This window comes from Phalangium opilio, unplaced genomic scaffold, assembly GCF_054372755.1.
Source record: "Phalangium opilio isolate 3A_F unplaced genomic scaffold, DU_Popi_V2 ptg000105l_1, whole genome shotgun sequence".
In the NCBI taxonomy this organism is placed as follows: domain Eukaryota; kingdom Metazoa; phylum Arthropoda; class Arachnida; order Opiliones; family Phalangiidae; genus Phalangium; species Phalangium opilio.
In genome coordinates this window covers 10,092,264-10,118,417 of record NW_028324207.1, presented here as the reverse complement: position 1 = coordinate 10,118,417, position 26,154 = coordinate 10,092,264, and the positions used below count along the sequence as shown (strand labels likewise).

At 34.9% G+C, this 26,154-nt stretch overlaps 1 protein-coding gene and 1 long non-coding RNA gene across 2 annotated transcripts in view; one reads left to right on the top strand and one right to left on the bottom strand.

Moving 5' to 3' along the window:
* Positions 1–188: 188 nt before the first annotated feature.
* On the top strand, positions 189–9,184 carry LOC149629905 (uncharacterized). The gene is made up of 6 exons (XM_089851600.1): positions 189–944; positions 1,126–1,299; positions 2,563–2,704; positions 3,460–3,665; positions 3,731–3,993; positions 8,005–9,184. The coding sequence occupies exons 2-6, from the start codon at positions 1,168–1,170 to the stop codon at positions 8,270–8,272; spliced, it is 1,011 nt and encodes a 336-aa protein (XP_089707726.1). The 5' UTR covers positions 189–944; positions 1,126–1,167; the 3' UTR covers positions 8,273–9,184.
* The window catches only part of LOC149629903 (uncharacterized), a 28,224-nt gene continuing 9,685 nt past the window's right edge, over positions 7,616–26,154 (bottom strand). Inside the window, exons 2-3 of the long non-coding RNA XR_016374401.1 lie at positions 7,989–8,240; positions 7,616–7,903 (exon numbers count right to left, since the gene is read on the bottom strand). This is a non-coding gene — a long non-coding RNA (uncharacterized LOC149629903). The remainder of the gene's footprint in view (positions 7,904–7,988; positions 8,241–26,154) is intronic.

Sequence of the window (26,154 nt, the reverse complement as noted above, 5' to 3'; positions counted from 1 at the left end):
AAGATGATGAAGATGCCTTGGAGGTTTGTCACTATAAATAAAACATTTTAGCCCTAAATTTGAAACAAGTGCCCCTCACCCTCGGTTTCATTGTGTGCTATTCAAGTTGCCAAGCAAGCCTAATCCAGATAAGAGAGGAAAATTTGAAAATTTGCGCATCTCCCGCTGCGCAGGCTGTCTTTAACTTCTGGCAAATCTAGCTAGGAGAATATGTAACCAGAGCGCGCTATTGATGTCGAAATTGCAACAAGCAACGCCTTGACTAAAAAACTTAGCGCTCAAATATTGCACTTACGCGTGAATTGAAAAATCATTTTCTCACTTCGCTGATCGATTAAGCTTTAAAAAGAGCTTGAAGGGTTGAAGAGAGGAACTGGGTAAACTTAAATCCACCGACTGCACTCTAAGCGCACTCTGGGCCAGTTTTCGTCCGTCACTGGGAACACGAGTGCAACACTCGCCCAGAGTCGCGTCGCGTTTTCCACTGGCCCCAAAAACTGCCAGAGAATTGCTCTTTCTTGCTCTGAAAAATTCGACGGAGCGACGGTCTTCGAGTGTTTTTACGTTCTATTATACTAGTTCGGTTTCTTTGACTCTTAACTAATTATAATGGCTGGCTCTGTTGAGTGTTAATTAAGAATGAGAAAAAACAACCACGATGTTCGGGTGCCATATTTGTTCCAAGGTTTATTGTAGCCTGCTTTGACTAGTTCGTTAGCGACCCCTAGCGACGAGTACTACAAAACAATTTGACCCGCAAAGTTTAAATAAGTAAAATTCATTACAAGTGCGACGTAGTAGCGTGTTAGATCGTGTTCCACTGACGAAACGTTCTCCGCCAAAACTCTAGTAGGTGAAATCTTCTCAACCTGCAGAGAGCACTATAGTTTTCTTGGCATGGCCTATTTAAAATAGATGGTCGAGCTTTGCTTGGAAATTAAGAGGTAAAATGGTCGAGAATACATTTCAGGCAACATGAAAATAGTTTAAAAGCAAGGCGTTATTTTTCATTAACTTTTTTTCATTTCACTGTATAATTTTAAAGCTAATGAGTTCAACTTCTTTCAACCTTCATGCTCCCATTAAGGGCCAGCTACAAACTGTTTATCTCATACGCATTTCCAGAAAGCGGACCTGACAGTATCTCCAACGAGTTACGAATATGCAATGCTAGATAACTTGACAACATTCACAGTGCCATTCATGTACGCCTATCGAAGATTACTGTCTGTCAAAAATTTGACGTTCAACGCTGCTCCAGTCGGAGCGTTCGACGATTTAAAAACTATTTCCATTGGTGTAAGTGTAGAGTTTTTTACCGATAAATTACGTAGATTACCACGGTAAAAAGCCTGTTATAATATAAAATACCACAAATTACGGTTATTTTTGTTATTCCATAATTTTAATCGCTAACTTACAGGTAATTTAGATAGGTGATGTTATGTAAGCGGACCTTGCTTTGCACTGATGATCTGTACGTGTGTTTGTGGCCGGGGTACGCCAGGAACAAGTGTGGCTAGATACCGATTAAGCAAAGAATTTCGATAAAAAAAATTACATTGGGGCTTTTGTTTGCGGGCCCGGCTCTTGGGAGTTTTGGTAAAGAACATTGGTATCGTCAAAGAATTCACTAGCCTATTTGTTGAAAGCGTTTCACATTAAAATATTTTCTCTTTACTACGGTTTCTGGGGTTAACGCGGGGAGGGGGATAGGGAATGCGGGCAAGGTAGCTAGAGTGAAAGATTCATTTTTAGGCGGAAAGGGCACTGTGTGTGAAGGCTGGGTTGCTGTGTATGTTGGGTATACGAAAAGACCTTTTCAGCTATGTGTGGTAAGACCTTAATGTACTCCAACAGAATATTACCTAAACGAGTTAAAAAACACGAATACTGTACCAAATAAGCTCATACGAAACTAACACGCCCCTCCCCCACTCCCAACCACACCTAGCTGATACGTAAATGTTTTTTCGTGACTTGTTAAAAATTACGGTAATTTCACATCTCTTTTCCTTAACTAGCTTTACATGATTAGCGTTGCAATTGTGGGTGTCAGAATTAAATGCGAAGAGCTACACCCTTTGTTTATCTTAATTACTTAAATTTAATTCATGAAAAACAAGGTTATCGTCTACAAATACTAAATAAACATATCATTTTCAGTTTGTGGGCTGCTAGGAGCCTCCAGCTATAGGGTGGTGTAACCAAAAATCTGATAAGACTTCATGAAAGTCTTATCAGACTTTTGGTGTAACAAGATTACACCGCGATATTGAAATCGTACATGTAAGCTATGACCAAACGTAACAATTAGAGTTACGAAATATCAAACTCAGATTTAGTCGTCGAGGAACGAGTTACAATTCGGGGAAAACATTTCCCTTCAGTTCCAAATTATCTGCTGTTCGTGTAAAGCTGTAGAACGTATATCTTTAAGTATGTGAAGCGTATCCAAGATCTCTGTTGTTAGTGCCCTTTGCTTGAGAGCCATCTAGTAATTACGTCTATTTTTCGGCAAAGTAATTCATAATCGTTTCTTCTCTGAAAACACTTTTCCAGATTTGGAGCGGGTTGCTTTGCGTCATGGGAGTCTTAACGATGATTGATATCATTCACATGCGAGTCAAGGGAATTCCAGGATCAATGATGTCCGTCGCTGCTCAAAAACTCTTTCTTTATTTCGGAGCCATTTTGGGAAAAGGTAGAGTCTCCAGAGTCGAACAATTTATCCGGCCGGGCCGGGTCGGGCTTTTCAAATTTGGGCAGTTAGTTACAAAATTTTAAAGCGCGCGCCCTGATTCCTATGCCAAGCAGAGCCCAGGTGGTCTAGTGTGACGTCACACAAGCAAGTTGTTGGAGAGAGAAAAAATTCCGAAGGGAGCGTGAGCCCCCCTTGCCTGTCTCGCACCGTTGCACGCGTAAACACTAAACACGAAAGATCAAGAATCTATCAATTTTGCACGCCATCTATGATGGACGCGCAAAGTTAAAAATACATCCAATCAAAAGAAAAGATTAAAATAACCCTTTATATCTATTTTCCACAAATTAGTGGATAAACGATTATTTATAAACAATGTTGTGGATATAATAAGATTTAACAAGCAAGTTCTGAGAACAACTTTCGAGTATCGATAAAGATAAGATGACGTTGACAACGGAGAGATAATGTCGAGTTCTAAAAAATCCGTCCTTAATACTTTAAAGCCACTATTAAACGCGGAATAGCTAAGGTAGTGAAATACAACTTTTCGAACTTCCTTGAACTATGAATGCGGTATTGAATTTGCGAGCACGTTTGCTTCGATTTGCAAACTGCGAACGCGGTCCCCTTGGTTGTAAGAATGCAGCACACTGACACACCCACACGTCCAGTGCAGTGAATGGTTTTAGTCAAGCAAAATGAACAGTGCCTTCAACCACTCAGTCTTTTTCTATTGGTTTGTGTCGGTGCAGGCCTCGACATTCCTTCGTCACTGGCGATTCGCTTCAGCGTTGGAGTTTACCTCTTGATAGTAGTGGTCTTCGTCAATTTGTTCAACGGAGTCTTGAAAGCCAATTTCTCGTCTCAGAAGATAGAGAACATTAACGGAATTCCGGATTTATTGAAAGTACCCGACGCCAAAGTTTACATTTCTGAGTTAGACAGTGTTAAACAATCGGTGGGGATTTTTAAATAGTTTAATCTCATTTCCAAGGTCCATTAATAAAATTTCAATCCTAACAGACTGACGATGAAATGAAAACTCTCTGGAATCAGCGACAGACAAATGTCTACGTGAAAAGAGCGAGAGACTTAATTTCAGGAAAGCTTATATGGTTTGCAGATTCACCTTCTTTACAAATGGCCTTGTTAAAGTACGTCGATGAGCCAAGGCTGAAACTACTGCGTCTTCATCTTGGTTCGGCCAAGTACTTGGAACAACCGCTAGTGCTCCCAGTTTACAATGCAACAATGAATCCGAAAGCTCTGAAGAACATCAACCAAAGGTTCGTTAACTTTCTTAATGCACGAACAGTCTACTTTTTCGTGCTAATTGAGTCATCTTCCATAATTCTATACCTCAACTGGCGTTCACGCGCATTGTCTAATAACGCTGGATAGCTGCGGATTATTATACAACTACTCTCGAGCACATAACTGCGAGTTCAAGAGCTACGTTTCGCGTTACGTTATTGCTCATGGAACCGATGCGTAGTTGAATGTAAATTTTTAGCAGTTCCACTTCCAACTGCCGATTGATCCCATAGACCATTTTCATAGCGCCGCTTAATTTTGACACCGCTAAACCAATCAATTGCTCATTTGGTAATCCGCTGTCAACAAAGTCGAAATGAGAAGCGTGCAAATCAGAAAACACGCTAAAAATGAGTTTTTTTGTTAAATGTTCATATCGCTACACGCCCGTGAAATCCACCCGAATTCATTTTATAACTCGCGCATTTTAATCGAAATCGGCATGATTATCATCAACTCTTCATAGGCCTAGTGTCACTTTGGGGAACATCATTGTTCAACAGTGGCGTAGCCAGAGGGGGGGCGGAGGGGCGGCCCGCCCCGGGCATCACGGCGAAAGGGGCATCATTCTACCGTTTTCTATATACGGTCCGTAGAATGATGCCCCCTTCGCCGTGATGCCCTAAACAGCGGAAACCATTTCAGTTTTTCACGCAACAATTTTTGTCTAGTCTTTAGACAACAAGACGACCCAAGGGCTGGGCTGGTAATAGTAGCCATATCGTACCGTACTTAACAGGCGTACAAAAATTTGAGAGAATAACCCCTCGATGCGCTAGCTTTAACTGTTTTAAAATTATTACATTTTTACTTCTGTAATAATCACGAACGGAAAACGTGTGTGAGTATCCCCACGATGCGCATCCTTTAACAGTGGTAAAACGAAATACCCATTTAAGCGTGTTCGCGTCTTCGTCTATTCGCATCTTCGCAACAGATAACGAAAAACATTTGCACTTCTGTTCTGATACACGAAAAAATTTTGCTTTTCCCATTCTGAGAGCCAATAAAGTTTGAGCAATAATTGGGCCACCTGCCCTTCTCCATCGACATTGTCCAAAGAGAGAAACGAAACTAATCGCCCCAGCCTTCCTCTCGTTTGTGATTGGTGCTTTTCTCGCGAAGGCGCGAAATTCTTGGCTTAGTCGCAAGAAATTTGTATCTTACGCTAAGTAGCGAAAACCCAATGTGAACAGTAGCGCGATCTTGCAAACAAGCAAAGCGAAGACGCGAACTCGCAAAATGTGTCAGTTCTGAAAATCAGAGTGAATAGCCCCTATATGCCCTAGCAAGAAATTAAAACCCTTAATCCTTACTTCAATAAATTTACTTACGTTAAAATTGTATTATCTGGGCCCCCAAGCTTGTACTTTCTTTTCAAATTCTTCTCGATTTGTGGAGAAATACACGTAACTTCTAATAATAAACACCTCCTTAAGACCATTCTAAATATAACGTCGGTATTTACTTGCTTTTGCTTTTTAAAAATTACCCTCTATTTCTTTGAATTTTGAAATAGGGGAGCGGGATGAAAGCGTGAAACACTTTTTGTCGACGGATGATAGGAATTTTATAGCGAGTATTAAACCGTCCATTTAAATTAAGGCAATACCATAATCCTCTCTTTCGCTTGAAATATATCGAGCAAACGTAAAACGCAATTCACAATGCTTAACTTTACTAGTACAAATAAATTCAATGCATAAGCTTACTACTATAATTCCCTTCCTTTTAAATTACACGAATGAAAAATATCACCTCACCCCAATTCTCTCCCATTCACTCTCCCTACATTACGAACGAAAAATTTTATGCTGCCTAAGGCAGTTCTCTTTCACGACGCCACCGCCGCCAACAACAGGCCGGGTCAAACTAAGACCCACATCGTAGATGTTCATCATACGATGTGGCTAAAAATGGTATTAACAAGAATGGATTTAAGGATAGGACAAAAGATAATTTTTTCCGGGACAATTGTCCCCGTCCTAGCAAACTTGGTTGAAAAGATTCGTCTGCTAATATATATACGCGCCCTGGTAACCGCTGATATTAGCAGGTGAATCTTCTCAATCAAGTATGCGAGGATGGTACCAGAAGCTAAAGCTATGGCCCTATGTTCTAATTAGCTTAAATCCTTTCTTGGAATTACCATTCTCTAGAAAAAAAATGCACTCTTCGTGTGTGATAGAGCTAGTACAATTTCCGAGAACCTATGAGAGACGAACTGTCAGAACTGCACTGATTCGCTGTACGCACGCGAGATGCGTGTTTCGCCACAGTCCCCTTTCGCCGTGTAGCTGGCGCGAGCTGGCGTGTTGCCAATGTTAGAAAGTGGACTTTCCCACTTACATTTGAAAAATTTCCCACATTTCCCACACCCCCTTTTTAGCCCCACTCCCAGCTAAAATATGGAAGAAAAGTTACAGTCATAATTATCTGGACTATTTTTCCTACTAAGTTTAATATGGAATATCACTCCGCATGGCTTTGACAATATGTACAAATGCGCCAAAACGCTAAAAAGCTTTACAATTCTCAAAATATGCTTCTTTTTTTCAGTGCCAAACATAAAGTAACCGAATTTATTTCAAAATGTTGCTTGAAATTAATTAACCGATCAAAAGTTTCGAAAATGCACTAATTTTAACTGCACAGTCTGCACTATTAACCCTTTAACAGGAAAATTCCCACATTTGACCGATTTTGGAATAAAATTTCCTTTTTCCACAGAGCTGAAAACCATACCAAAATTTCCCACGATGTAGGATATTTCCCATACATTGGCAACACTAGCTGCCCACCCCTCGGCAGGAACTTTCGAGAAAAGAAAATTTGAGTCACCGTTTGATCCGAGGGGTCCTTCATTGCCAAAAAATCCCGTACGCTCGGGGGAAAATCCAAAATTCCAGTGAAAATACAAAAAGGATTTTGTAATTTTTGAAAAATCCGAAGATCTTTCAAAAGTTTCAAAATATATAAAATTATGTAAAAAATCAAAAAAAAAATAAAAATCCAAAAATACCGAAATTATTTTAGAAATCCAAAATAACATGTTAAATCCGGGAATGTGTTCGTATTTTTCTAGAAATCCAAAATTTTGTGAAAATCCACAAAAAAATCCAAAATTTTGTGAAAATCCACAAAAAAATCCAAAATTTTGTGAAAATCCACAAAAAAAATCCAAAATTTTGTGAAAATCCACAAAAAAAATCCAAAATTTTGTGAAAAATACACAAAAAAATCCAAAATTTTGTGAAAATCCACAAAAAAATCCAAAATTTTGTGAAAATCCACAAAAAAATCCAAAAATTTGTAAAAATCCAAAATTTTGTGAAAATCCACAAAAAAATCCAAAATTTTGTTAAAATCCACAAAAAAATCCAAAATTTTTTTAAAATCCACAAAAAAATCCAAAATTTTGTGAAAATCCACAAAAAAAATCCAAAAGTTTGTGAAAATCCACAAAAAAATCCAAAAGTAAGACGATACAAATTACAGTTATAAATACAAAATCCTAAAAAAATGCGAAATCCCAAAACAAATAACGATATTCCTAAAACAAATTACGAAATCCCGAAAAAAAAACGAAATTCCATGAAAAAATTCAAAAACACAACGGTTTTTATTTGAAAATCCTACTGAATTTTGGATTTTTATAAAAAATCGACAAATCCATTAAAAAAAAGTAAAAATCCATAAAACTCCGAGGGATTTAAAAATCCCGTACGTTTTTTTTTCGTATGACGGACCCCTCGGTTTGATCGACTATCAAGGGGTTATGGATGGGGGGCATCAACATGCGCAACCGCCCTGGGCATGAAAAACCCTGGCTACGCCACTGTTGTTCAAGTCCCGGCCAAAAGTGTCGTGTGTTTCTTGAAACTATCAAATAAAGTCAGCTTTAATCACGCGGACAAATTTTGCAACCTGATTTAAGTTACTGAACTGAAAAATTAAAGTATCTCACCATTTGGTGATTGCAGATTGCGGTCTTTCTTGGAAACCGGCCAAATCACAGTATTTCACCGCGTGCTCGAGAGAGACTTTCACTTCGAATTGGAACCACAACATTCGACGGCTGAGAATGAAGTACACGTACTAAGATTCAAAGACATTGAAGCCAAGTTCGGACTGTGGGCGGCCATGCTTGGAGTTGCTTCTTTCGTCTTCACCGTCGAACTACTGACAAGATTCCAGTCTCGAGAACCACTGCACATCACTAGGATGAAACGAGGATTGTTGGGAATGTAAACCCTCACAACGGAACTTTAAACCGGAAACTGATTTAAAACGATTTTGATCCGAACAAACACATGGCTAAGAGTCGGTTCAGACTAGTATTTATTTGCACAAAGCATAGGTATCTTCATGATTAAATCACGCTTCAAAATTGTACACCACCCGTCAGCGAAGATTGCAAATTTTAAGACATGGAGCGAGGTCGCATTCGACCGAATTCAATTTAGCATACACAATAGCGGACGACGGTAACCGCGAACTAGCACAAAGCCTACTTTTAGGGAGTGAATAAGCCTAATAGACCTACGCCGATTGAACGGCCAATCATGGCGAAACTCTGATGCCTCGCGACTTCTGGCCACTTTCAAACATTCCCCTCATCCACTTTTGGTGATACTAAGCTAGGGCCTATTTCATTTATTGTCGTTCGAGGATGAAACCAAGTTTATTTAAATAAGTGACACTTGGAAATCCCCATAAGCTAAAGTTACTATAATAGCGTGTAAATAGCTAACGCGATCTTCGGCAAATACTCAACTGACCAAAGTTCTAAGTGAAACAAAATAGAAGTTCTCACAATAATTGTAACCGTAAACAAATTCTTCTGTCGGCGAATGAAAGCAGTCTTTTTCAAAATTTGAAAAAATTAGCATGACCTAGTGATAGTGCGTTCCAATTAGGGAATCCAAAGTTAACAGTATATACTACTAAAATTACTTAGAATATTGGAATTACTAATATTTTTGTAAAACCGCGATGACTCTTAAATCGAATATACGCGTAAGAATTTGTTAACGAGATACAGGGTGTTTCTGGAAAGTCTGGCACAAATTAACAGGCATGTTCCTTGGGTCAAAAGGAGTCCGAAAGGTCCTATGACGTTTTTGGGTAAAGCGCTCCGTTGCGACGTTATGGGTTCTCAAAAGTAGGCCGAAAAACAAGGAGATTTTGCAGAATTAGAGTACTAGTATTGTGGTTCTGACCCAATTGTTTTCGATTATTGAGCATAAGGCAATGATCGAAATAAGTTCAAATCTAGAGGAAGACAATGAACGTGTTAAACGGCCAAAAGCGTTAATCCCTTTGTTTTTATTAATGATTGTAATTAAAGGTAAGGAAAGTAGCTCAGATATCGGTTACTTGTTTGTTCAGATGTACTGGTAACTGACCAGTCTTTTATTCTTTATTTCAATTAGACACATAATCTTTACAATAATTCGAATGAACCCCTTAAATTTTAAAATAAATCGAATCGAACCCATTAATTTTACAATAATTCGAAACGAACCCATTACATTTACAATAATTCGAATTGAACCCATTACATTTACAATAATTCGAATTTCCGCCCTGCTGTGTTGGTCTAAACATTAGGGTAGTTTTCAACGTCAGAAGTTGTAGGTTTTTTACAGACGGCTTAAATGTGTGTACCTTAACGTGCTTCATGGCGTACGCGCAAGTTTGCTTAAACGTTGATGGTGCCCATTTTGAACAATTCTTGTAGAACAATGTAATTGGGTTTCATTCGAATTATTGTAAAAGTAATGGGGTTCGATTCGAATTATTGTAAACGTATTGGGGTTCATTCGAATTATTGTAAATGTAATGGGTTCGATTCAAATTTTAGTAAAATTAATGGAATCAATTCGATTTATTGTAAAATTTAAGGGGTTCATTCGAATTATCGTAAAGGTTATGTGTCTAATTCAAATAAAGAATAAAAAAATGGTCAGTTACCAGTACATCTGAACAAACAAATAACCGATATCTGAGCTACTTTCCTTACCATTAATTACAATCATTAATAAAAACCAAGGGATTAACGCTTTTGGCCTTTCAACACGTTCACGGTCTTCCACTAGGTTTGAACTTATTTCGATCATTGCCTTATGCTCAATAATCGAAAACAATTGGGTCAAAACCACAATACTAGTGCTATAATTCTGCAAAATCTCCTTGTTTTTCGGCCTACTTTTGAGAGCCCATAACGTCGCAACGGAGCGCTTTACCCCAAAACGTCATAGGACCTTTTGGACTCCTTTTGACCCAAGGAACATGCCTGTTAATTTGTGCCAGACTTTCCAGAAACACCCTGTATATAAAGTATTACCAGAGCTGTGCTAATTAATTAGTTAGCTAATTGAATTTCTAATTAATTAGCAACATTTGCTAATTGAAAATGGTAATTGAATTTTAATTACCTTTGTGCTAATTGAGAAGTAATTCTAATTAATTAGTATGAATAGGAAAGGTAATTATCTAATTAAAATTTAATTAGATTTAGGATTAACTAATTAGCCAATTGGATTTTCGATTAGTCTTTTAATTTAGTAAAAACTAAAAATCGAGGAATTAACTCTTGATTCATCTATTTGAATATGAAAACGGCCTTATTACATCGATGAGGAAACCTTAGTGCTACTCTAAATATTTCAGCTCCTCAAAACATCAGAGAATACTAGTACTAGTAGAAAATTTCGTAAATCGTAACTGTCCCATTTCGAAATTTCGACTGTTTTTCCCACTCGAATTTATAGCAGTGCCCATGTATTTACTACTCAGAGTCCATTATAGGAACTGTGGCATGAAAATGAAGAAATGAGACAAATTTTAACATGACGGAAGTCTCGAAGCTTGTCTCATTTTTCATGAATAATTCACGGCTTCCGTACCCGTTTTTCAATGGCATTAAAACATTAAACTTTGCATTACCAAAGTACTAAATCCATGGGCACTTTTAAACTTTTATGTTTACTTATGGTTTCTTTTTTCCTTAATTAGACAAGTAATTAATTAGAAATTAGTAATTCTAATTAATTAGTTTGATAAATAAATGGCTAATTTCTAATTGAATTTAATTAGTTTCTATGTCTAATTGCTAATTGGCTAATTAATTAGTTCATAAATATCTACCTAATTGCTAATTATAATTCAATTAGTAGTCAGCTAATTAGCACAGCTCTGAGTATTACATAGATATTTATTGATGTATTCTAAGAAATAAATGGAAAATAAATAATTCCTAAATGTATTTGTGGGAAAATAAATAATTACTCAATGTATTTGTGGGAAAATAAATAATTACTCAATGTATTTGTGGGAAAATAAATAATTACTCAATGTATTTGTGGGGAAAATAAATAATTACTCAATGTATTTGTGGGGAAAATAAATAATTACTCAATGTATTTGTGGGGAAAATAAATAATTACTCAATATATTTGTGGGGAAAATAAATAATTACTCAATATATTTGTGGGAAAATAAATAATTACTCAATGTTATTGTGGGAAAATAAATAATAACTCAATGTATTTGTGGGAAAATAAATAATAACTCAATGTATTTGTGGGAAAATAAATAATTACTAAATGTATTTGTGGGAAAATAAATAATTACTAAATGTATTTGTGGGAAAATAAATAATTACTAAATTTATTTGTGGGGAAATAAATAATTACTAAATGTATTTGTGGGGAAATAAATAATTACTAAATGTATTTGTGGGAAAATAAATAATTACTCAATGTATTTGTGGGGAAATAAATAATAACTAAATGTATTTGTGGGAAAATAAATAATAACTGAATGTATTTGTGGGAAAACTATTAATTACTCAATGTATTTGTGGGAAAATAAATAATTACTAAATGTATTTGTGGGAAAATAAATAATTACTAAATGTATTTGTGGGAAAATAAATAATAACTAAACGTATTTGTGGGAAAATAAATAATAACTAAACGTATTTGAAGGAAAATAAATAATAACTAAATGTATTTGTGGGAAAATAAATAATTACTAAATGTATTTGTGGGAAAATAAATAATTACTCAATGTATTTGTGGGGAAATAAATAATTACTAAATGAATTTGTGGGGAAATAAATAATTACTAAATGTATTTGTGGGAAAATAAATAATTACTAAATGTATTTGTGGGAAAATAAATAATAACTAAATGTATTTGAAGGAAAATAAATAATAACTAAATGTATATGTGGGAAAATAAATAATAACTAAATGTATTTGAAGGAAAATAAATAATAACTAAATGTATTTGAAGGAAAATAAATAATAACTAAATGTATTTGAAGGAAAATAAATAATAACTAAATGTATTTGAAGGAAAATAAATAATAACTAAATGTATTTGAAGGAAAATAAATAATAACTAAATGTATTTGAGGGAAAATAAATAATAACTAAATGTATTTGAGGGAAAATAAATAATAACTAAATGTATTTGTGGGAAAATAAATAATTACTAAATGTATTTGTGGGAAAATAAATAATAACTAAATGTATTTGTGGGGAAATAAATAATAACTAAATGTATTTGTGGGAAAATAAATAATTACTAAATGTATTTGTGGGAAAATAAATAATTACTAAATGTATTTGTGGGAAAATAAATAATTACTCAATGTATTTGTGGGGAAATAAATAATTACTAAATGTATTTGTGGGGAAATAAATAATTACTAAATGTATTTGTGGGAAAATAAATAATTACTAAATGTATTTGTGGGAAAATAAATAATAACTAAATGTATTTGAAGGAAAATAAATAATAACTAAATGTATATGTGGGAAAATAAATAATAACTAAATGTATTTGAAGGAAAATAAATAATAACTAAATGTATTTGAAGGAAAATAAATAATAACTAAATGTATTTGAAGGAAAATAAATAATAACTAAATGTATTTGAAGGAAAATAAATAATAACTAAATGTATTTGAAGGAAAATAAATAATAACTAAATGTATTTGAGGGAAAATAAATAATAACTAAATGTATTTGAGGGAAAATAAATAATAACTAAATGTATTTGTGGGAAAATAAATAATTACTAAATGTATTTGTGGGAAAATAAATAATAACTAAATGTATTTGTGGGGAAATAAATAATAACTAAATGTATTTGTGGGAAAATAAATAATTACTAAATGTATTTGTGGGAAAATAAATAATAACTAAATGTATTTGTGGGAAAATAAATAATAACTAAATGTATTTGAAGGAAAATAAATAATAACTAAATGTATTTGAAGGAAAATAAATAATAACTAAATGTATATGTGGGAAAATAAATAATAACTAAATGTATTTGAAGGAAAATAAATAATAACTAAATGTATTTGAAGGAAAATAAATAATAACTAAATGTATTTGAAGGAAAATAAATAATAACTAAATGTATTTGAAGGAAAATAAATAATAACTAAATGTATTTGAAGGAAAATAAATAATAACTAAATGTATTTGAGGGAAAATAAATAATAACTAAATGTATTTGAGGGAAAATAAATAATAACTAAATGTATTTGTGGGAAAATAAATAATTACTAAATGTATTTGTGGGAAAATAAATAATAACTAAATGTATTTGTGGGGAAATAAATAATAACTAAATGTATTTGTGGGAAAATAAATAATTACTAAATGTATTTGTGGGAAAATAAATAATTACTAAATGTATTTGTGGGAAAATAAATAATTACTCAATGTATTTGTGGGGAAATAAATAATTACTAAATGTATTTGTGGGGAAATAAATAATTACTAAATGTATTTGTGGGAAAATAAATAATTACTAAATGTATTTGTGGGAAAATAAATAATAACTAAATGTATTTGAAGGAAAATAAATAATAACTAAATGTATATGTGGGAAAATAAATAATAACTAAATGTATTTGAAGGAAAATAAATAATAACTAAATGTATTTGAAGGAAAATAAATAATAACTAAATGTATTTGAAGGAAAATAAATAATAACTAAATGTATTTGAAGGAAAATAAATAATAACTAAATGTATTTGAAGGAAAATAAATAATAACTAAATGTATTTGAGGGAAAATAAATAATAACTAAATGTATTTGAGGGAAAATAAATAATAACTAAATGTATTTGTGGGAAAATAAATAATTACTAAATGTATTTGTGGGAAAATAAATAATAACTAAATGTATTTGTGGGGAAATAAATAATAACTAAATGTATTTGTGGGAAAATAAATAATTACTAAATGTATTTGTGGGAAAATAAATAATAACTAAATGTATTTGTGGGAAAATAAATAATAACTAAATGTATTTGAAGGAAAATAAATAATAACTAAATGTATTTGTGGGAAAATAAATAATTACTAAATGTATTTGTGGGAAAATAAATAATAACTAAATGTATTTGTGGGAAAATAAATAATAACTAAATGTATTTGTGGGAAAATAAATAATTACTAAATGTATTTGTGGGAAAATAAATAATTACTAAATGTATTTGTGGGAAAATAAATAATAACTAAATGTATTTGAAGGAAAATAAATAATAACTAAATGTATTTGTGGGAAAATAAATAATTACTAAATGTATTTGTGGGAAAATAAATAATAACTAAATGTATTTGTGGGAAAATAAATAATAACTAAATGTATTTGTGAGAAAATAAATAATAACTAAATGTATTTGTGAGAAAATAAATAATAACTAAATGTATTTGTGGGAAAATAAATAATTACTAAATGTATTTGTGGGAAAATAAATAATTACTTAATGTATTTGTGGGAAAATAAATAATTACTAAATGTATTTGTGGGAAAATAAATCATAACTAAATGTATTTGAAGGAAAATAAATAATAACTAAATGTATTTGAAGGAAAATAAATAATAACTAAATGTATTTGAAGGAAAATAAATAATAACTAAATGTATTTGAAGGAAAATAAATAATAACTAAATGTATTTGTGGGAAAATAAATAATAACTAAATGTATTTGAAGGAAAATAAATAATAACTAAATGTATTTGAAGGAAAATAAATAATAACTACATGTATTTGTGGGAAAATAAATTATTACATTTACCAGAAGTGGTATGATACTAGAAGTATTGAGCTAACCAAATTCTTCACTCGGCATTAGTGAAAAGACTTGATAAAACACAAACGGTTGGCCCTCTAGTGGCGGTTTCAGAATTTTTCCCTCCAAAACGTGAGACGCTCGCGGTGGTAGACGGCCGAACTAGATTCAAGGAGCCGGGTCCGTGTTCTGCGGCTTTAGGTTGAGGGGAAGGGGGTAGGAAATGTTTTTGGAACTCGACCAATTTTTCTCTCTCTAGTTTTAGCGCGTGGGAAGCGGCATAAAATCCTCAAATTTGTTCACTAGTGCCAGGATCTATTACCAATGCTAGAGCCCTTCACTTCTAGTCTCATACCACTTCTGATTTACCTATATTATTTTTATTTGATTGTTAATGTTTCATGTTACTCGTTCATTGGGATCTTAGACTAGCTTGTTCTTTTGTTTTAGCAAAAACTGGAGTTTTTTATCGACAAATAAAATCGTCTGGATATAAGTGTGAAATTAAATGCGTAATCGTGTTAGCCCGGGGTTTAACATGATAGATTAGCCGGGTTTCTGTTGGTAATCACGAAATTCGATATAGCTAATGAAGATCTTACATCTTTTGTCGGCCTCATCGCTTTGTCTAGGTATTTCCCTCTAGTGTTTGTTTTGAAATTTCTTAGCACCTGCTTTGACAGCTCGATCATTTCACACACAGATAGGATATCCGCAAAGTTAATCACGCCCGGATATCTCCTTCTAAAGGGAGCATCAAACGCTTTCGACTCATTCCGTTTGCTCAGTTACTCGGACCCTGATTGATACCTCTCCGACTGACGATGACGTCACGGAGTGGTATTGTCCGTCTGTCACCGCGTTCGCAGTTGGCAAATCGGAGTAAACGTGTATGCTATATCTGGAACGCGTTGCAATGAGATAGAATACATGTATTAAACCTAAAGACACAACGTGCTGGAATCTCGAGATCGACGTTTTGCGATACACTTTTTGTAATTTGCATGAATCTTTATAAAATACGGGTGGCGCCACCTATTAGTCACTCGAAGAACTTTTTTATTACCGTCTGCAGCTATCATAGATAATTATCTATGCAGCTATAATACGTGCAACAAGCTGTTAATTAAAATACGCGAGTTAAATAATAAAAACTCTAGTCCTTTTAATCTAATAAATAGATGAAATAAAAATCATAACTTTGTTTCTGATTCCAAATAAGCCGAGTAAACGTTGTAATTGGTTCCGCTAGAGGCTCACAGATGACGCCGTCACGTTTTGATAAACGTCCTTGATAAAAACAATGTGTTTCGCGGTAGCCAATTTGAATTGTAACTCTGTCTATCTAGGGTGCGAGAAACGTCGAGCCTCCCAATGGCTGCGGATTTTCTTCTCATTTACTGTGAACCAATTGTTTTATATACTTTTTTACAAAAGTTGTTAAAGAGGCATACGCTTGAATTCAAACGTCAACAATAACAATATTTGAAATGATTTTAGGAAACACGTTTCTTAAAACGTCTTAACTAATATTTAGGTAAATTACTGGCAATAAAAATAATTAAAATTAATTATATTTAATTAATTATTTAAGAAAAACTTCTCGACTCGGAGAGGTTTAATTTGGTTTCCCAACTTGTTAATCCTAACGAAAGGAGTAGAAGCCAAAAATTGCTTTCTGTGAATACGTTTGCTCCGATTTGCCAACTGCGAACGCGGTGACAGACAGACACACACGTCCAGTGTAATACCTCTCCGTGACGTCATCGTCACACAAAGGTAAAAAGAGAAGTCAGGCTATCACAACTTTAAATCAACTCTTAATTATTTCACCAGAATTCTGATGTCACAAATTCACATGTTAGATTGGTAAGATGAGCCCAACCATTCTTACAAGACAATATTGAAGTGACTCGTTTTCTCATGGAATTGTTCATCGATTTGCTTGGTACTCTCTTTAAAAATGTCTGTTGCCTTTTGATGCTTGCGACCGTCGCGTTTTTCTTGTCAAAGTTGTCAAGAAAGTGAATAGACACTCGCTTAAAGAAACATAGATCTTATTTTAAATAAAATGAAACATAAAAAACTGCCCTATTTAAAGGGAAGAGGAAATGAATGTAAAACAGGATATTTCTGGTTATGAGTAAATTACCATTGTAATTTACACGGTAATTTACCAGGGTAACTGTAATTTACGATTTACTCGGGAAAATTACGAAAACTGTAATTACCCTGGTCATTACCGTTACCAAATTCTCATTTTTTTCTCTTGGAAAAGGGTCTAAAAGATCCATCTTCTCAAAATGGGTAAGAAGAAGAAAGTGGATATTGCTATTCGAAAGTTTTTTGAGCTGCAAACATCAAAACTCTGGGTTTAAATAATGTAAAATACCTGAAAATACTATTCTATGAAAAGTGTAGCTGTGTTCAATTGATTTTTTCATTGTTCAGCTTATAAACGATCAATATAATATATTTTTGAATTTTCATAAATAACCAAGAATGGTAATTTACGCGGTAACTTACGGCGTAATTTTCCATTTTCCAAAATTACCCTAATTTTCGAACCCTAATTATGAGGCAAATGAATTTTCTATAATTACAAGTTTAATTTTTCTTTTTAAAGATGGCAGCACGAGACGTGCTAGAATATTACCGATTCGTGATTTAGATATTAACGTAAACAAGCTACACGTTTGTCACCGCGTTACTGTCCATTAATCTACGCCAGTAACCATTCATGCGGTTAAACAAGATTATAGTTTAATTAAGCTACTTTAATTAACACAATAAAATTATTTTTCCAAAAATGAAACGTTGACGCATCTTTCCTGACGCGAAACTACTTGTGTCGCTTAATTTCTTCATTAAAACAACACTGACTTAATTTAAAGTACTTTCATTTAAATTTCTTTCGCGATTTTATACGCAATTTCCATTCTACAAATTCCTCATCTTACTTCAACTTTCTGATTAATGTTGTGTCACTTTCCCTTTAAATTAACGAAGTTAACATTTTGAACCAAAAAATGAGTAGGCCTAGTTCATATTTCTGAAGGATAAAATTAAGTACCAGAAACTTAACAGGTGGGTTAGCTATTAGATGAGGACCCTGTTGAACGTTCCGAGATCAGGTCTTTGCTTCAAATGTGAAGTCTGCAATCACAAGTTAATAATACAACTTCAAGGTACAAAATACAATGAAGGATATTATGTGTTTACGGAAAAGAATAATCAAAGATTGGAGCCATATTGGTCCAGGACGTTAACCAGAGTTGGACCAAGTCACCAAACTCAAAAATACACTGAAAATTCGCGCCATAACACAGAGAAAAATCTACTTACACGAAGAAATTGTCCCTAGATGACGCCACTAACTATTCCATGACTTTAGTACTACACTGTGAATAGCTTGATTCCCGGTCCCCACTTCATAAAATTTTATTAAAAGAATGCAAATTAAATTATGAACTTTTAATTTTTTCTATACGCGCTCCCTCGCGACTTTAAAGGGACACTATTGGCAATAATTAAGTATTTTTATTCTGATTCCTTATGTTAAAATATGCCGCCTTGAATTATTTCTGATTTTTTGAAGCGCTATTTATAGTATTAAACAATATTTGAAGTTTTGTATCCAAAACATGCATTTGAATTCTGATAAAGCGACCTACCGGCCAATCAGCGCCCGTGATTTATAAGAGTCAACCCCCAAAGGTTTTCTCGGGCGAGTCTCATTTGCGTCGTCTGCATTAGGTTCAGAAATATGTATTCTACTTTTAAGCACTCGAAAGAAAGACGTGTTTTCGATCGTCTAACGATAAGCGGATTAGGAACTTTAGTAATTATCCGGTTTATGCTTTTATACGTTTCACTTAAACTCAAATTACCCTCGTAATCTTATTATATTAAAATGTGGCGGCCCGTATTTTGTTGTATATCTTGAGTGTCTAGTTATTAGCCTTTGGAATGGGAAGATCTGTGTTCTTAGATTATTGTTACTATTATTTTTTGTGATCTTCGAGATGGAAAAATTAAAAAAAAACCCATCTTTTACACCTCAGCAGTGTCAAGCTGCAACACAATTACTATCCTCCTCAAACTTTAGCAGACGACGGGCACCGCGGAGTCACTGGTAACGAGCCCACTCTAAAAAATACTTATTTCCCGCCCTTGGGAACTCGGCTTTTCCTGTTTGAAGCAGACAACATACCACTTAATATTTTCTAGCCCTCACGGGATTGGCTGATTTGGCTCTATCCCTAAAGAGATTTTTATTGGCCGGTAGGTAAGTGCGCTAAAATCGAGACCCATTACTAAGCCTAACAAATTTTAAAAAATTTAATTTTCATTGAAAAAATTTTTGAAAAATCAGAAATAAATTTGAGACTTCATATTTAATTGAAATGAACCAGGAAAAAATAAAACATGGCACTAAGATTTTCAGCTGAGAGCTCCCTTTAAACCCCACAATGACGACAGATGCTCTTTAGCCAATCAGGGAAGAGGAGACAATTTGAGGTGAGATGGATTGGAAATGATATCATGACGGTCAACCTGCGGCACGCATACCTCGCGCACGCCCCTACCCTTTGGTAGGCGATTGTTAAGTACTGCCGCGTAGCGCCATTGTATTTGTAAGAGAACTAGACTCCAGCGTTGGAAATAAGTTACCTGGAACAGTTTAAAAATTAAATTGGAGGAGGGGGTCAGTGGCCCACATGACCACTAAGAAAATTCAAGGGTAACCGAAGTCCAGACATTTTATTCAAATATTTTATTTATCCATTTATTTAGTTTAGCAGACGACGTGACCTGGTCATTGGTCATGGGCCAGTTTATTTATTCCAGGCCTGGAGGGTCGCTGGCCAAATGTCCAGTTTAAAAAATAATTCTTATTTCCCAATTCCCACCCTGCTAGACCCTATTTTTACGATTCGGTACTGTGCAACCCTACCTAAACGCTGAGGATGCTGGGAGAACTACGGGGCCGTTCCATAGGTGGGGATACAGAGGCAACGTTATAGGAATAGGGGTTTAAACTCCATCCCTCTCTCCTTCATGGTTGCAATGATATATCAACTGTCATCCTTCTATATTACCTTCTGTAGTTTTGATTCTTTCAGTGATACGTTTCATCTCGAACTATTGTGGCTACCAAAAGTCGGTCCCTTGGAGGTGTATTATTTTTACCTTTTGGTTCAGCCAAGAAGTGATATCTAGTTTATTAGGGAGAAGGTATAAATTCGCCGCCACATTTCCAGTTCTTTATCTCCTGCAGTCCAAACAAACGTAGCCTGTCCAGACGGAGTTAATCCCCCTGCCGCCTCTAAATTACAACCAGCAGCATCTCATTGGTCCTTGAAAACTCCTCACGTCAGCGTGGCGACGCGAATGAGTACGAAAATTACTTGTATTTGTCCGACTGAGGAGAGTGTAGCGAAATAGCCCGGTGGCCTCCTTTTACGTTCCCCCTTGTATTTTGAAAGGGGGACTGGGACTATGGCGCGCGCCAATACTTTGGCGTCTTATACCTTCTCCCTAATAAACCATAGATATCACTTCTTGGTTCAGCTAAAGAATGGAGAAAACCACACAGAGACTCTCCTCGAATAACTAACCCACCCTGACTGAATGAAGCAGCAAGTTGTAGGGAAAAGGGGGTGGGGTTTATAATACAGCATGCGGAAAACAGTCTTCTAATTACAGGGTCTTTTTTGGCGGTTTTAATTAACGCTTACGTCAAGGAGAGCGGCCAAGTTGAAACGAAAGACAAACCCCAATTTCATTTATCGCATGCCGAATGGCCCGGAGCGCAACAGTCTGTATTCTCTAGCTTCCATTTTACACCCCAGCGTGTACTCTAATACCTTAATGAAGCTAAAACAATTTAACCCAGAGTATTGACGATTTAGAGTTAATTGTATGCCGTTGTCTGTTATACCAAAGGCAAATAGAATTTAACAGAAAGTGAGGTATTAGGGTATAATGATAGTAGTGGCCAGTATGATGTTCTAGATTTGTAACAAGTCCTTATCTTTTTGCAAAATCACACAATCAGCGCTTCACTTTAATATTACCAAAAGCCCATAGATATAAAAACAAAAAGTATACTTCATTAACAATTCCCTGCCTTTAACTGTAGACGACATGTAAACTGAGAAGAAAATAGCCCTCCGCTCAACCTTCTACAGGAACTAAACAATCAGGGAAAAGCTTCTTGACGTCATAGGTCTTTTGAAAGTAGTAAATGATGCTGGCGATCCAAACGTTAATTTTTGGTACTAAAGCTAGCATCTGAGAACTACTTTATGGGCCTATTCACGGAACGGCTTGTTCCCTGTGCTACGGTCAGGAAGGTAATCATACGCAGAGGGGGTCGACACTATTCTGTTGGTAAAGGATGGCCATCAAGTTCCAACAAAGTTTACTTTCTGTTTTTATATCAATATACTTTTGAAATTACCTTATCTGTTTTAAATTTCTGTTCCAATTTAATAGAAACATCGGCTTTTGAGGCATTTGTGGCGAGCGTCATAAATGTTGCCAGCTATGCCTGGAAAAATTGTTTTAACTCATATTAAATTTCGTACATGTATAAGGAGAATTTTTTCACGCCTTCGGAAATTGATACAAGATATTCCTTAATATCGTTAAGTATTATAATATAAATAAGTATGACTTTCCATTCTTCACACGTTGCTTAATTTCTCAGGAATTCGTTCGTTACCTTAACAAACAGCTAGTTTTAATTTGCAACCCAATTATTTGACAAGTTGGGAAAGCAGAATAAACCTCTCCGAGTAGAGACGAGGGCTATCTCCCCATTTGAGACGTTTTTGATAAATAATTAAATAAATATAATTGAATTTAATTATTTTAATCGTCAGTATTTTACCTTAATTATAGTTAAGTCGTTTTAGGAAACATTATTTCTAAAATCATTTTAAACATAGCTATTGTTGACGTTTGAATTCAAGCGTATGCCTATTTCATTCTTGGATATTTAGAGTACATAAGGCGATTTGTTCACAATGAATGATAATAAAAGCCGCAATTGCGTGAACTTCCGGTGGAAGCCTTGCCATCTGAAGGCTTGGCGCTTCTCGAAACCCGAGCTGATCGCCGCGTACGAAGATAGCGGAGTATAAGCCAATATTGCTTTCTGTGAACTGCGAACCCGGTGACAAACAGAAACTTTCAGTGCAATACCTCTCCGTAACGTCATAGTCACTCGGAGAGGTAAATAGTTGTTGTTTCTAAGTAAATACAACCATCATTACTGTATTTCATCATACTTATCGTTGTTATATTCCTTCTTATTATATTTAAAAATAAACCCCAACGAACCTATATAAATTTTGTTATCTTAATACGGTTTTTATAACAAATTTAGTAACCGAAAATAACATTGTTTGGTAGCACGAGCCTCATCAGGGAAAATGTTCCGAGCCGATAAAAACGTGATCGCTTGACCAAGCTCGCATATGCAATTAGTGAATATGACTAATTATTAGGTTCGGCACTTTTTTCTCTCTCTCTCTCGCGGATGACGATTTCATGTTTCAGAAACGGATGTTGTTTTTGATACAATTTTGGTAGTACTGTCATAAAACTTGACAATTAACGTACTACCTAGAGGTGTATGATGTAATAGACACACCAATTTATCGTGTGTCATTTACACACTACCACTCAATGCATCGTAAAGGGACCCACCTGTAAATAAGCCTCAGGCATCCCTTCATAGACAAAGGTTAGGTTAAACATCTATGGTCCTGTTTGATGTTTGTAGGTCCAAGTATTAAGTTATATTACAAAAAGATTTCTTAGTTTGTCACAATTCTTTAAAATTCGTTAATTTTCCAATTTAGTTAACTTAAGGTTCTTTCAGACGATCCAACTTTTTGACTCAGCTTGATGGGTCAACTCGAGTTGAATGAACTAGTTGGATCGTGCGAATAGACGCTGAATGAGTTGAGTCACCAATCAGTGATCCAATTTTTGCTGACTCATTTTTTAAGTTCATTTCTTCAGCCAATCAAAATCAATTACAAATAAAAAAGCCTTTTCGCGGGTTATTTCGTAAGTGCCAAGGTAGGTGGCGCTTAAAAAGTTCCATTTGGCGGTAAAAGTTTAGCCGTCTGAAATCGAAGGATTTATTTCACTTTTCCCTTCAAAAGTTCAAGGGAAAGTTGAAACAACTTTTTGACCCTTCGAGCTGAGTCAAAAAGTTGGATCGTCTGAAAGAGCCTTGAATTGCATAAATCAAAAACACCATAAGTTCATAAGATATGTTCGTTCCATAAGTGTCACTGGTTACTGAGAGTTGTCACAAGTAACGTAGCGGTGAAACAACACAGATTCTTGAAAAGTGTCGCCTGGTGAGGCGCTGTCAAAGGTTTAGATATAATAGCAGTGACTTTTAGATTTTGCAGTTCAAATACTTTTTGAAAATAACGAGACCGTTAAGACATAGCTATTAATAGTTAAGTTGTCACACGGCGACCTTCTTTACCGGGCGAAGTCAGCAAACACCATTGGCGAGCTTCAGCCTTTTTGCAACAGATGGCGACACCAATATCACGCAGTCGAACGGCGGGCTATGTTTGCACCTTACATTCAATTTTCAAAATATTTTCGATTTTCAAATATCAAAACTAACTTACTGAACACTCTATTTTCACAATTGCAAATTTTTGACACTATCAAAAACCTAATTACACTGTTGCCACAAGGCAGGCAAAATTTTGACCCTTAACCCAAAAAAGGGGTGTTTTAAAACATAATTTCCAAATTTGCTCGTAACAAATAATATTCACAAAAATAAAGTAATTTTAATTAAATCATTCCGTAACTTAAACCTAATAATTGGGCAAAACGAACCCAGGGGCACCGTAATTTTAACCCGTATTTTTCGTATGTGGACCCCAATTGCCCGGGGCGTATAATTCCTTTTGGTATAAATCCACGTAAAAATCTTGCTAAAAATGACAAATTAATTTTGGTATTTCATAGAATCAATGTTTGCTTTATAATGTTTCATCTATTACGAATTTCAAATTAACGCGTTTCTTTTTCGTCATTTGCCTTTGGCGATTAAAACGATATTCCCGTTTATGTTTTCAAAGACTTAATTCCCCCCCTCCCCAAAGGTGGGTCCTCCTTGCAAGGTGGGTCCAGAGGAAGGGTGGTTGCGGCCCCGTACTCGAGGAAATTGAAGTTTAATGCTAATTTAAATGACGGCGACAAAACATTTAAAAAAACATTGATTAAATTATAGTAGCCCTTTTTTTCTGGCCGAGGCGGTGAGGGTTCTATCTCATTTCTCTGATGTCTGTAATAAGCGCCCTTTTTGCCGCCTCATTACCATAATATATATATTCGATTAAAATATGTTGTAACTCCGTTTTTTAAAAAGGAAAAATTCAGGTAACATAACTGATTATAGCTTAAAACGGAGCCTCCGAAATGAACTAGGCCCATGCGTGTCGCAAAGCGAGTATTTATTTTAAACCAATTTAGTTCGCCGTGGTTTTACGCTTGGGGGCGCTTATATTACCGTAAAATAAACAAAGTTCAAATTCAACCCCGTGACCCTGTCGACTGCTTAAGTATTTGGGCCAAGGTCGCGGATTGTAAGTATACGTTACTGAAATATTTTAATTGAAATAATTTATTTTGTTGTCATCAATACAATCTAACGGAAAGATTCAATAAAAAGTGAATAGCCCCAAAACATTTACGTTAATTTTATGGCTCGCCCCTAAAATATCAACGATAATTTAAGGAAGACCCCTGTCACAACGGTAATATAAGCGCCATCTCGTACACATATATGGTGAAAATATTTTCCTTAACAAACTGGATATTTCCCCACATAAAATTTGACATGCATGGGCCTACTTCATTTCGGAGGCTCCGCTTAAAAGAAAGGCCTTTTTCTAATTTTAAAAGGAATTCAATATTAAATTAATAAATAAATAAAGGATCTCTTATTACAAACTAATTAGTAAATTTAATTACTCTTGAAAACATGGGCTACTGCGCCACCTTCCATTGGTTTAGTGTCGTCTGCTAAATCGAACCACTTACCCTTAAAGGGATTGGTTGAATTCTCACAGGCTGAGAGAGGTAAGGGTAAGGTAAGGCCAGGGATAGATTTAATTTTCGATGTAGGAATGGAGAACGGAACGGTTAGTATTTACTTCAGTTATTCCGACTCATAGCCCCTACCTTCAACACGTAACGAAAAGTTTAAATTATCTTATTGGGTAGCTTACTTAAACAGCTACTTTTGGATGACGTTGCTGATGGGGACGGCGGCGAAAAATACCCGTAATTCCTTTTTACCTCTGTCGCTATGACCCTCCCGCCTCTTCTTTCATACCCCCCTCCCGTCCCGTGGAAGGGGGTCCGGGACTTTGACGCGCGCCCACATTACTCTGTTCACCATTCCTACTTCGAGAATTAAATCTATCCCTGCATTCAATTAATCTTAAAAACTATCAACGACTACTGCGCCTCCGCCATTGCTTTAGTGGCGTCTGCTAAATCGAACCACTTCTCCCTAAAGGGAGTGGTTGAATTGTCACAGGCTGAGAGAGGTAAGGTTGGGGTAGGGCATAGCTCACACGATCACGAGCTTAAGAGGTTCGATTTAGCAGACGCCATTAAAGCCATGGAATGGCGGCGGTGTAGCTGCCTTCGTTTTTAAGACTAATTAAATTTTAATTATTTTATAATAAGAAATTATTTTTCCATTTATAATTTAAAAAAGCCTTTCTTAAGGTATAATGTTATGTTACCTGAACTTTGCCTTTAATGAAGTTTTTGTACAAATAGTGATATTGAGCGTTTTAAACTGAACGGTGGTCATTCAGGGAAAACTTGAAAAAGAAATTGGTATTTCGAAAATTGGTCTAAAGTTATCAGAGAAAAATCAATATTTTTAAAATTTATCAATTAGCTTGTGGGTATTCGTTGATATTATGCCTCTATTATCAGCTTTAATGTTTTGTTT